Source organism: Macrosteles quadrilineatus, unplaced genomic scaffold (assembly GCF_028750875.1).
Source record: "Macrosteles quadrilineatus isolate MER2022 unplaced genomic scaffold, UCM_ALF_1.0 Scaffold_7__1_contigs__length_78375512, whole genome shotgun sequence".
Taxonomy (NCBI): Eukaryota; Metazoa; Arthropoda; class Insecta; order Hemiptera; family Cicadellidae; genus Macrosteles; species Macrosteles quadrilineatus.
The window spans coordinates 18,818,636-18,832,457 of record NW_026542600.1 but is presented as its reverse complement, the minus strand read 5'-3'; the positions used below and the strand labels follow the sequence as shown (position 1 = coordinate 18,832,457).

The following is a 13,822-nucleotide window of genomic DNA, read 5'->3' as shown; positions in this document are numbered from 1 at the left end:
GCTAGTTTAAACTTTTAACAGAATAATAAGTTATGCCAAGCTAAGGTTTCTATTTATTGCTGTCATCAGCGATGTGAGAGCTTACGGTCTACTTTTTCAAGTAAATATGTTTACTCAACATGACTCCAGTCTGTTACTCGGCTACTTGTTGGCTCGTTCATACTGTATTAACGTGATGATACTTGACCTGCTGGTATTCTCGACTCTTTGAATGATTATTCTGTACCGACCATTTAGACTAGTGGGAGGCTTGTAAACTTTTTACTAAATTCAAATTTAACTTGATTCTGTACTTGCATTAAAACATGTCTGTTCTTTTATTGGCTATACCTCAAACACCCACAGTTAGTTACATGGGTACAGGCCCGCTTATATAAACGGGCAGACTGGGCATATGCCCAGGGGCGCCGGTGGTTTGGGCGCACCCAGCGGGCGCCTGCCAGGTGCCCTCAACACCGCCCGCCAGCACTAGGAAAAAAGGGGGGCGCTGCTCTTGGGGCTTGCCCAGGGCTCCAATGACCCTTAACGCGGCCCTGCATGGGTATTTCATAGTATCAAAATGATTTTATGCCAATACCCTGTTTGACTTGATATATACCTTAGGCTACTTGTCAAGTAGGCTTACATTTAAACATTCACTATTTTTACTGAAAATTAAATGTAACTTAATCTAGTAAAATTGAAAATGCTTAGTTTAACATTAAAATACACTCAACCTTTCTAGGTTATTGATCAGTATACAAATTGAAAATAGTGCTTTGATATACTGTATACAAAATTTCTGTAATGTGGTTTGAAATGTTGGTCTGCATTCCTTTTCAAACTTAATCGATCAGCCTTTAAATTAGACCTATGTTAAGTAATTTACGTCCACTTCATACAATACCGTATTTTAAATTCCACTATAAGCCTAGTTGTAATTCATACAGAATGGGTACTTTCTTACCTGTTTGCATACAGTGAAGAGGAAAGATTTGTTTTAATAGCACAGATTTTAATACAATTTACTCCTATCAAGTTGGGCTGACAGTGCAACCTGAAAAGTCAAGGACACAGATGTTTTTTGTAGGATTTTTGTTTACTCAACAAGAATATTTCATGGACTAATTTACAACAATAGCTCAACTCTTCTTCATTTTTTTAAGCCAGGGTTGGTCAACCTAAAATCTGTAAAGGATTAAAGACGTATTTCAAAAACATTTCTACGATTGAAGTACCGGTACCGGGTAAGTGGCAAGTTGATACTGTAGGCTACCAAATTATAGTTCAATTATAAAGATGCAATCAAAAGCCATTCAGACCATTCAAGGTAAGAACAATAGGATTTGTATTTAGAATTTTAACCCTTTGAGTGCCAACGTCCGGGGAACCGGACGTTTTTAAAACGAGCCAAAAGTGCCGACGTCCGGCCGGCCGGACGTTTTTAGAACGAGCCAAAAGTGCCAACGTCCGGCTGACCGGACGTTTCGTAATGATCGAACAGTTGTCATAACAACCGAATGGATACTCGGATTCTTTTAACCCATATATTAACATTGAGTCGAAAGTTACTAGATGCGATACATCGATTTTCGTTGGTCGAAATATCGAAAATTCGATTTTTACGAAATTTTAACCTAAAAATCGCCAGATCGCGCTCGGCATTTTTAGCGCGACCTTCGGGAAAAATCATCGGCATTTTTTGAGCGTTACTTTTATTTCTCGCCTGGCACTCTAAGGGTTAAGACACACATTGCACCCAATATTGTTTCGCTAAATTAGCCTATAGCCTAAATAAAACATTAATCTCAAGAAAAACATTCAGTTGTTTTCAATCCTTTTTTAGGACTGTGGAATAGGCAGCTATGCTAGACATTTCTAAAAGAACTTCAGTTACCTATGTAATCTTGATCGACATTCTCCTCCTCTCTAGGTTAAATACAATTTTATACCAATGACCAATTTCCTGAGGTAGACAGCTTTGCCAATACAGATTAAGAGAAATCAGGTGCTGTAATGCTATAATAGTGACACAATGTCAATTTCTATAACCCACTTTATGTCCATTTAATCTGTAGGGGTCATTTTGCAATAAGCTAACTTGGACGAGTAAGAAGTATGAAATTCCTTTATTAAGTTTAACAGTCTGTTACTATTTGAATTCTCATTCTAGTTCTAAAAAACAGCAATTAGATCAACATTATGCTCCTGATGCTTCAAAAACATTATAATTGCCTTTCAAACAAATACTGTAGATATTAAAAATTACAGTGTAGGGACTATAAATTTATAAAATAAAAGACGCCAATAAACTCATCGTTGTCAACATTTCCAAAACGTTTCTCAGATGCCAATGTCACTTTAGTTAGCAAGTCTCACTCTATAAAAATGTGGTTAAAATAGGCTATAGAGATAAAATTATGAGTTTTTCTGACAGTAGTAACTAAGGGTAAAATTTAAGATTTTTGACCAAACAAATCTTGTACGCTGAGTTTAAATGAAAAGATTAGTAGGCTATAATGTATATATTTTTCACCAGGTGTTAACTCATTGACTCAATTTGATAGTTGAACTATTTTACTGTTGAACTCTGATCTTATCATTTACATTTATTATTTTAAACAAATATTGGAATTATTCTTTTTTGTATTTTGACTCATGACGTCCAAAATGTTAAAAGTTAATATGAGAATGCTGGTTTGGACATTTTAATAGCTTGCTGTGTAGGCCTAGTCTCTGCAGAGTACATATTAAACAACAGAATTCTAAATAAATGAAGGAACATATTTTTGAGTAGTTCTGAGAAATGTCTTTCTTAATTAAGCAAACCCTTGTTGAAAACCTCAAGTATGGTTAGGGTTGTTTGTTAGAAGATTTCATCCTACTACCTTCCCCTCTTTATATTAGGTCCTAGTTGGCTCACATTTAGATTTCTTACTTTTATATATTCTTACAATTTTTGAATAGACAATGAGTAAAAAACTACAATAACTTATACAATTAATAATTTAAAATAAGTCATTAGGTATTACTTGCATGATAGGATAAACTCATACTGCTTTAGAACTACAAAATAAAAAAAAAATATTATCCAACATATATTTTACTATGTAGAAGTATATTCAATTTTTTTTACCTACATCGATACTCAAATTCAGAGAAAGAAACTAAGCCGTTGGAAAATGAGTTTCAATCATCCCTGGTGCTGCTTTATCTCTTTTGTATGCTATCAAGACGAACCTTCGTTAAATTAACGTTCATACGTCTTAGTAACATTTTGATTTCAATCAAGGTTGAAAATAAGTTTGTGGCCTATTTCACCACTTCTGGTTTGGGAGAAGAAACCCTCCCTAAATTCTCAATTTTCTCAATTCATAATTACCCAAATATCGGGAATATTACATCGTACCAATAATTTTTAATTGGAAAAAGAATGATCCTAATTATTAACACTGCATTATTTACAGTTAGCTATATTTTTTTACTTTAGAAAGTCTTTGAATTGTTGGTGTTGGTTTTGTGAGGAGTCAGGTTGCTAAGTTAGAAGGGGGTTTAAGGGGCAGTATGAAATGGAAACGGAGCGAGTGCCGTTCTACTCCTTGCCGTAGGGGTTATAAAAAACTGTCAAAATCGTCAGATAGGCCCGAGTGCCGTTTGGCTCCCCCGAGATACAGGGGAGGGGTATTAGTGGAAGGGTGTGTAGTGGGCAGGATGTCATGGAGACCAGGTACAGTTTCATAACTGGGCTACCCTAATATAAATTGAAAATTAATATCGATTTGATCAGTAAACCTTAATTCTATTTTTTCATAATCAGCAAGTTTGATTAGGTTAGGTTATCTGACGTATGAAATGTGTGGGGGGGGGGGGTGCGCCCCTGACCTTAGGGGGGAGGGGGATGGGCACCTCTGGCATTGTATAACTTTTTAAACTACCGAGTTCCATATTTTGCCACCTGAGGTACCTACTCATGGTAAAGTTTTTTTATTGATTTACCATGAAATTCAGACTGTGTAGGTTATTAGTTGCCAGGTTTACGAGACTTAACTATAATATATTAATTTGTAAAAGTTCCTTATTTTAGCATTCCAGCAGAGCCTATGTAACAGGTAAACCCTGACTTTTAAATACATTTTTGAAAAGAAAAAGAGATATTTACCAAATATCAAATGAATTAACAGTATGTAAACATTTTTGTCAATCTAATAAAATAATGCAAAAATAACTGTGTTATAGGGGTGGACGTCTACTTTTAACCTTGTATATAAAGTGCTTTTGCAGTTCGCTCGTCCAAATGGGTATCAAGCCTCTGCGTGGTACATATCAAGCATACCAAGGGGTTTGTACAGTGTGGATAAACAGATGAACTGTTCCAATAACTCTTATAGGCAATACCAGGACACAAATCAATGACAACGTTGCCATGGATCTCTAAACTAACAATTAATTATCAAGTTACTTACTATAACCAATATTGTATTTGCAGGGAGCCTGGACAGCAGGGATGGCAGAGGAGAGCTTTCCAAGGCATTACACTCCGATTCAAGTTTTTCAAGATCACCATACTCCACCAGGTTAGCATCAATTTACTTTAAATATGAAAATGCTGTTTTCTTTCTCTTAACAATGTGTAGTTTCAATTCATAAAATGTATTATAGGTAGATACAGCTTGTTGGCTTAGTGGTTAGTATGTTTGCCTAGTAGAGCTGGTCTAGTGGTTAGAGCGTGAGACTTCGGTCCCTGAGGTCTCGGGTTCAAATCCAGCCAAATCATCAATGGATTTTTATCCATGTGATATTGCCGCAACCCCTAGGTCTAGCCTGAAGTAATGTGAAAAACGAACCTGGGGGAAAAATGAAACCCCTAAAAATTTGGGAGCTTTATAGTGGTTAAAAACTGGTAATAAAGCTAGGCAGTTCGCCTTACTCCCTTGTAGACTCATCATTCATGTCCAGTTTAGAAAACACACCAAAATACAGATCACCGTCAGAGAATTGATTGATTGTTTTATTTCCTTGATTTGATACTCAAGGTAAGGTACTGTAACCAGGTTAGCAGAAGATTGCTATTTATCCTCAGATATTTCATAATGACCTTGATGAAATAGGTTGCCTAACTTATCTACTGTTCATTATTTCAGATGAATACATTTGAAATCTCGTCTTTCAATTTTTCAATTTAATTATTGAATAATCATAGCACAATTCACGTTTTAAACACTGGATGTTGTCAAACATTTATATTAAAATGTAATGATATTATATTACAATTAATTATAAATACAAGTTTTACAACTTAGTCTTCTAAAAATAAATGCAATGTTATTCTAATAATGAACCACGTTTACAGTACCTTAATATTACATTGTGTGGGGATAAAACTCTGTCCACTCCAGAACTCTTGACATGTGCATTTAAAGTGTTGAAATATGTAAGGCAGACTGCAATATGAATCCCTCCTAGTTGGAAGTTGCAATCAGACGGCGGTTTTTTTGTTGTTTACCAATTAATACGAACATTTATATTTCTCCTTCTTTCCATTATAAAGTGATTGCATATTCACCTATTTTTAATGTTATAAAAAATTATGGTTTTATGTAGGCCTAAACATTGAAAAATATTCAAACATGAATTTAAATGGAGCTTACAAACTCCCAAACTGTAGGCTTCAATAATTCTTAAAGGCCTTTTTATTTTCAGTGAACTTTCTTATGCTTACTGTGGCGTTTCAACGTTACTATGACTATTACTGTCATCACTGGATGACTTTAACAGTTGGGCACTGTGATCTGAATGGTAAAAAGTCATTCAACAACAACACAATGTTTGCCAATATTTGATAGATAGTTATGAAAAGCTTTATAGTATACATTACTGTAGTGGTAAAATAACGTAATACAACCAAATCTGCAAAGTAAGACATCAAACGAGTTCTTTGGGCTGTCCCCTCTAAGTTATAGGTATTATTTGTCTAAGCATTTATTAAGTAATTATTAGCATTGTCTTTACTTACCTTGTCATTTGCATCTTTTTTGTGTGTTTAAGTTAATTAATAATACTTAACTTCCACTCGTATAGTTGAAATTAGAGATGTAACGAATAGTACTTTTGGCCGAATACCGAGTATTCGGTGAGGTCTTAGGCCGAAGCGCCGAATATTCGACGGCCGAATATTCGACGGCCGAATATTCTGCCCCAGTTGTAGTTCTTTTATGTTTAGGTTTAGCTATGCTATGACTCATATACAAGTCATTACCACTAATTGTCTCTTTTTTATAGTGACGGGGAGGGGCATTGCACCATAATTTCACACCATCACCATCACAATCTTATATATTTAAAAAAATTGTTTTTTTCCGAGTTTGTTTGGCTTTTCTACCCGACCGATTTTCATGATTGAGGTCTCAAATTGAAGTCATGCACGCACAGACTCGGTGTATACGTTAATGAAATTTCATTTTAAGATGTACCTTCACCAGTTATAATTATATAATCCTATACATTTTAGTCTAAGAACCTTCAGTGAAATACCGGCTTTCATATAAGCTATTAGTTATTCAAATCGGACGAGTTACAAGCTAACGCAAAGTGAACAACCAACATAAAAATTATTTTTTAAAAGGTTTTTATATGATTAAAACTCAATAGCTCTAGTATTGTTCATGTTTTTCCATATGTTTTAGACTCAAAATAATCAGTAAGCTATAGGCTTTAATTTGAGCTATTGATCGTTTGAATCAGTTAGCTCAACATACTGTATTACTCAATCAAAAATCATAAATTTGATTATTTCTCGGATATTATATTTATTTTTACGCTGCGGTTTTCTCTAGATTACTATTAATTAAGTTTGAGTATTAATTTGCAAACTTCTGAAAATTAATGTTGGTTCTTAAAATAATAAAAATCTTTTCAAATTAATTTATTAAGGTATTATTTTTTGCACAAAGTCTAATAATTATAACTAAAAATGAGTATTCGGTATCGGGCCGAATGTCAACTAGTATTTGGCCAAATACCGAATACTGAAAAATTGGCCAAACAGACCGAATACCGAATAGTAACCGAATATTTGTTACATCTCTAAATGAAATCATCTCTTGTATTGCATTTGTCATGTCCTAGTTATTTCTCACCTAAACTTTTATTTTTGCAGGGAGGTTTAAATCTGTTTACACACACTGAGAGGCTCAATGTCCTCTCAGAAGCGCCGGACTCCCGTGGGCACAATGTGCTTGGACTTCCGGCTAAAAAACCCCTCATCTCCTAGGACACTAGCCTGGAATTATTTAGCACATTACTTCGGGCTGGGCCTTTTTAACTATGCCATTAGGACTTTCCTTCTTGTTTTCTTCCTAAGGCTAAATCCGATCGAGACCGATCTTCTTAGCCCTAAGTATGGCCTCGGCGAACTGCTTGACACAGTTCCAGGTGCCCTCTCCCTGGAGCATTGCTCCAATAATGTTGTCGGGAGTGATGTTGACACCGATATCAGAGTTCAAAGAGGCTCGTCGGACATGTCTGTCGCAAAAGAAGTAGGTGTGTTCGGCCATGTCTGCAATGCCGGCACAGTACATACAGTCTGAGCTGGCAGCCATTTCCAAAAACGGCACCTGTGCAAAAGGGCCTGGAAGTACCCGTGCACCATGCTCAGAATATCTGATGCTGATGCCTGGAATATCTGACCGCAATATTGGGGCTGTCCTACGTCTCCTAAACCCAGCGTCCTATTCGCGCTGCCAACGGTTGAAACTCTGGTCGCGTTCTTCTCTGGCAGCAATTATTTCTCTTTCCGTTATTCCATTGTTCCATTATTCTCTCTTCCATCTGCCATTATTACTACTCCCCCTCCAGACTCTAGTTGTATATCTAGAGTAAAAGAAAAGTCCATCATATCCAGTATCCAGTTATTTTTACTATATAAAAATTATTATGTTTAAATTTGTATCTCTTAAAATGATTAAAGCCACAAAAACTTCAAGCTTTTTTCTAAAGAAAGATTCAATTTTCTTTTTCACCCTCTTATATATTGGTGTTGAAATGTAAATCAATAATTGCTGGCGGTGCTCTTTTTACCCTGGATTTGAAACGTAGACTTAGTTGGAATTGTGGATCTGCACTGGTGTGCTATTTAAATTTTAGATTTATGTATTTTCCGGCTTTTCACAAGCTTTTCACTGTCATTATCAATATCAATTGAGATGGGAGCACCACCTATCTGTGTTTTCAACTCAAATATGAGCAAAGTATAGAATGGAGTGAGATGACCTGCGAAGCTTTGTTACTGACTAAGATCAGCTGTTTCATTAGCCAAGATAATTTATTTAAAGCCCAATGATTAAGAACAGCTTCCGAACCAGCAAAGTTTTGAACCATCAAAAAGCTACTGACTTTTCACATGATCGATCGATGCCACTAATGTTCTGCTTTGGGCTTTTTTTTCATTGTAGGTGTTAGCCTCCGGATTGCCAAATAATATTAGAAAAGGTTTAAATACCTGCTATTAAGCAATCCAATGTTGTTGTTAGCACAACTAGTTTCGGTACGAAGAGCGTCATATACTTTACACGAAAATAATAAATAAACATTTAAACACGACACAAACACGAATACGAGACATTTATGGTAACTGATCAGTTAAGAAAACAGACGACGCTAACCCGGTGGAGTTTGAGTCCAGACTTTGGGTTTTCATGCCCAACACAACCACTATGAAGCTGATGCTGATGAAAGTGGAGGAAATTTAGACATGTCTGGTGGCTTGAAGTTTTTACAGGTGTTGATAGATGATGAAGTAACATCAAGTTGTTTTACTGAAGCTCTACAGAAGTTGTAGGACTCTGTGTTGACTCAGACTGAGAATGTGGAGTGTCAGCAAAGTACTTCCACACTGCCTGTTCAAGTTTAGTTAAAGGGGATGGCAACCTCTCTGCCCTCTAGAGCTTTCTCAATCTTGCTTGCCAATTGGTGCAACACAGTCTTGCATGATCTTCCTGCGATGTGCGCATGCTGATTTGTGTGAAGAGGATTTATCCTAAGAGATATGTCTCCCACATATCTTAAGACAAATTTTTCCAGGATCTTCAGGAAGAATGAAGATGGGTCTGAATGACTTAAGGGATGAGGGATCTGTGTATCTATCCCTCCCTGGTTTAGGAATGAGTGCTATGCAAGAATAGCTCCATCCTGAGAGGATGTGTCCTAAGGCTAAACTTGCCCGGAAAAGCTTGCACAGCAAAGGAATAAGGATATCTAAACCTTCCTGTAAACAAACAGGTCTTACCTCAACAGGACCCGGCGATTTGTTTTGTGACTGTCTAAAGCCATTTTTACATCTAGAACTGTATCTGAAAACGTATATTATGTTTTTAGAACTAAATGTATGTACCTAAATTTATTTTCCCAGTGTCCAATGAGAAAGCTTTTGCCCCTGTTACCCCTCCCTCCTTAGAACCTTTACTGGACCCAAAGGACTATCTTATTAAAGGCCTGAACCCTTGTAGGATGGGTTTTGCTGGATTAATGCCTTTTATTTATATTTTACGAATATTATAGCATAATGTAGAGTATTTTTATTACAATTCTATTGATATGTATTTTTTTTTTTTTTTACAGGACAGAAGAATCCACCGTTTCCGATTCAACCAAAAGGAATGGTGTGGATCTTGACCACGTAAGAAATCTTTATTTACCAACATTTTTTACATTTTAAATTAATGTAATATGTTATATAATGCACTCAGCAATATACAGCTTTTTTCATATGTAGATAATCTACCGTATCTGAAGTAAAAAAATACTTTTTCTGGTTAAAAAATTCTAACAAATATTGAAGCCTATATTGATCAACAATTACAAACAAAATTGGTCAAATTTGGATATTTCCCTCCCAATTCCCCAAGGTATATAGGCATAACATAATCAATTAATCCAAAAAAAAATAAGTGAGTTCTCCAATAATGTATTGAAGTATTATATTGGTTTATTTTTATAAATTTAATTTAGTTTGTAAATGTATACTGTCTAACATAAGAGCTATGTAACCCATGTAACTATAATCTAACTGATCTTGACTGAACTATTACATTAATTAATACAAGCTTATTAAATGCTTGGCCACCTATCTCTATGAATTATCACACACATTCATTTATAAACTTTGATTTCACATAAAAGGATGAACTATATTATTGAAAAAGTTTAAAGTGTGTGCTTTGCTCCTTGCTGCTGCCCTAACTGTTGATTATTTTTTTCCCTTTTTAATACTTCTTTGTACTCATACAAGTATTTTCAGAAAGAAACTAATAATAATTGTTTATTTAATAGATATGCCTAGTGTGTGACTAAGCTATGTTTTTCGTGGCCAAAACAAAGGGATAAATAAATAATGGATTATTTCTTTATTGTTTTATAGCACACTACCTATATACTTTAACAATTTTTGATTATTTTATGTAAAATAGAGATTCGTCCATTAATTTAATAGCTTTTAAAAATTTAATGGTGTGGGTAGAACTTATCCACACTTTTCACCACTCATACAAAGTCCAGTTAACAGCAGTTAAAGCAGTAATAATCCTTGCTTGGGGAAAATATTTTTAGTGTATCAAAGAAATTATTTATTTTCTTACTACAAAAATATATGTGTACCACATAAGGAAAGCATTTCATTCACGAATTACCATTGGTATGGTTACTTAATGAACTTTTTGACTCTAGGTGTTTTATTGGCCATGTTAAAATCTGCAAGAGCCTGCGTGATCTTTTCCTCACACTTCATGTTGAGCAATTATTTTGTGATACTATGATCGTGTAAAAAAAACAATACCAACAGCAAGACACAAAGTAGACCCCTCGCTATGACATGTCAGTTACAGAAAAATTGAGAAAATGTACGCAAACATGGATTTGTAGCACTTAACTTTTTAATTATGAATATTTAACTTGCTTGATAATTCAGTGACATTAATTTTACATTGACCGCTAAAATATACTTTTTTAGTTTTCATTTTTACAGGAATTTTTCAGGAATACTTTAATTTCGCATACATTGACTTACAATTTGAATACTGTACATTGAAATTGCCTTGGTTTTATTTATTACTCTTTTAACTTTTGGAAGATTTACCGTTTATATTATTTTGACTGTTTGAAGCTAGGTAGTTAAAGAAAGTACTAATTAAGTTAGAGAAGGATTTTTCAGTTTTTGGTCTTTATAGTTTATATTTTACACAATTGGAGCCATACATTTGTTACTCAGTGCATATAAAATACCTACTTAGAATAAACTTAAGGTCTCCAACAAGGTCAAGTGACGTAGTTCAAATCTGACCCTACTGTTTTGTATTTTACTTCTGTTACTACTATTCCAGCCGGTCCCCACTCCCATGTGACGATTTTTCTTGTTAAAATAGCCGAAGACTTTGAGGGTAGTATTGACACTCTCAACAAGTATGAATCACATTCTGTCATAAGCTTTTTGTTGTCTAAGGAGTCAACCCTTTAATTTTTTTTGCCAGTTAAAGAACATGAATAGAAAAGAGTGTTTGGATACACAAAAAGTCAGTAGGCCTAATCAGTTTATCCGATTTGAACAAGTCACTTGGCCACGGCTGGAGCTCTTTGAAGGCCTCAGTTTTCTGACAGTATTCGTACAATATTCTCTCTTTTACTGTAAATAATGGATGCATTTCATTCTTTTCAGTTCCTTGGAAAGAATTCTGAACTTGGGCTGATAATGAAACAGCAGCAAGCAGCACAGCAAGCGAAACAGCAACAACAGCTAAAACAACAACTTCAGCAACAATTGGCCCAGGAAGCTCAACAGCATCAACAGCAAATGCAACAACAACAGCAGCAACAACCACAAACCCTACAACAATCCCTCCAACAGCAACCACAGCCGAGTCAACAACAGCAGCAACAACAGAGCCAGCAGCAACAGCAGCAGCTTAATCAACATCAACAGTTTCAGCTACAAGAACAGCTGCAGCAACAACATCAACTGCAAGCAACCCAGGAGCAGCAACGGAATCAGCAACTTCATCAACAACAATCACTGATGCAGCAACATCAGCAAGACCATTTACTACAACAAACGCAACAGCAAAAACAACAACAAATTAACCAACAAAACTTAAACCAACAACAACAAAATCAAAATATGAACCATCAGACCAATCATCCACTCAGTCATCAGCCAAATCCTCAACATTTACAGCAACAAACGATAGACCATAAAACAAATTATAGTAAAAGCCAGTTGGACCACATATCAAGTTTACAGCAAGAGAGGCAGATATGGGATAGAATAACTAACCATTCATACGGTTTACAAAAGGATTACAATCAGGATCACCTATACCAACAGAAACTTCAACAGGAAAGAATGCAGGAACAAGAGTATTCGATCGAGCAGAAACAGTTTTTACAAAGATCTAACGAGTTTTCAATCAGCCCATTACATCGAGGGAAGCCAAAACTTCATGAACTCCAGGTAGGCTTCTACAATCTTTTCCTCTACTTGTAATTTCAGTATTTCAGTGATAGTTCCAAATCTGCATGATATATTTATAATACACTCTCAATGGAAACTGAATACAAGAAGCAGTCTGACTGTTATTGTCATGACATGATGGTCTTGCATGTTGTAGAACAACTCTTGTGCGAACAGACACCCAGCAACCTCATACTGTTGCATGGTCACTCTAACTTCATGTTCATTCACCTTGTTTTACTTCATGTAACTCTTTTTCCTTTCAAAATTGTGGCACAAAGATTAACTGTTTCGTCAAACCCATCTCCTCCAAAAGTTAAAGCAATTGAGTTATTTATTTCTACTTGAAATGGCTTATCACAACATTTCTTTCAAACATCAGTGAAGAATAACACCTGAAAACTTTGCTTGACTGAAAAGAGGTCTCTAAACTTCTTTGGGCTATATAAGAACTATATATAAACTAGAAAAATAAAATCATATAATGTTTAACATTGCTAAAATTTTTCATTTTACTTATCTAAAAAAACCTTATTATCAATCTGACTCATACATCCTCCCGTTATCTTGTGAACAACCCTTATGATGGGCAAGCAGTGGGAGTTACTATATTTTATGGGGAAAATCACAAAAGCTTGTACTGTACCATTTTGTTTCGAGTTTAAAAGACAATAACATACCGGTACTCAATTTTGATCAAAAAGTGTTTGAGCAGTATCTGTAAAACTCTGACATTTCCGTTATTTTATGGATATTTTAATAGGAAAATTTCCATTAAAAATGAAAATTTCCAAAAAACTAGAAAAATTCCTTGATATATCATAGATTCTTATGTGCAACACAGGAGGAACCAAAATGGATATTTCCACCTATAACTCAAACTCCGAAATTTTGACAAAACAATAGTTTCTCAATATAGGGAGACAAAGTAAAAACTAAAAAGTGAAGGTTAAAAAATGATTGACGGGTTTTCTAAACCATGCATTAGATTGTAAGAGATTGGAATGTGTATACCCAGTGATATGGAAAGGAATCAGCTTGGTTTAAAAAAATATTTTTAAAATAAATATATTTAATATAAATATATATAATATTTAAAAAAATTGGTTTAAAAAAACATTGACAATTACTAGGTACACTAACAATTATGATACTAAAATGTCAACAAATTCAACCAGAACATCCAATCATTTTAGCAGTTGTAACATTATCTAAACCACCGAAGAAGAATTATGTTCATTTTTTTAAATCTGTATTAAAATTCAATTCTCATTACCATTTAAAACAGCTTGAAAATCTCCACCATTCCCAAAAACACATCTTCTGCATGAAAACATTGGTTTTTTT

The 13,822-nt window shown here is 34.9% G+C and overlaps 1 protein-coding gene across 1 annotated transcript in view; it reads left to right on the top strand.

Moving 5' to 3' along the window:
* The window catches only part of LOC128998850 (putative transcriptional regulator cudA), a gene marked incomplete at its 3' end in the record, with an annotated part of 99,951 nt that overhangs the window by 69,201 nt on the left and 16,928 nt on the right, over positions 1-13,822 (top strand). The window contains exons 5-7 of the mRNA XM_054425207.1: positions 4,466-4,553; positions 9,595-9,652; positions 11,684-12,475. Of these exons, the coding sequence (XP_054281182.1) occupies positions 4,466-4,553; positions 9,595-9,652; positions 11,684-12,475 (938 nt within the window). The remainder of the gene's footprint in view (positions 1-4,465; positions 4,554-9,594; positions 9,653-11,683; positions 12,476-13,822) is intronic.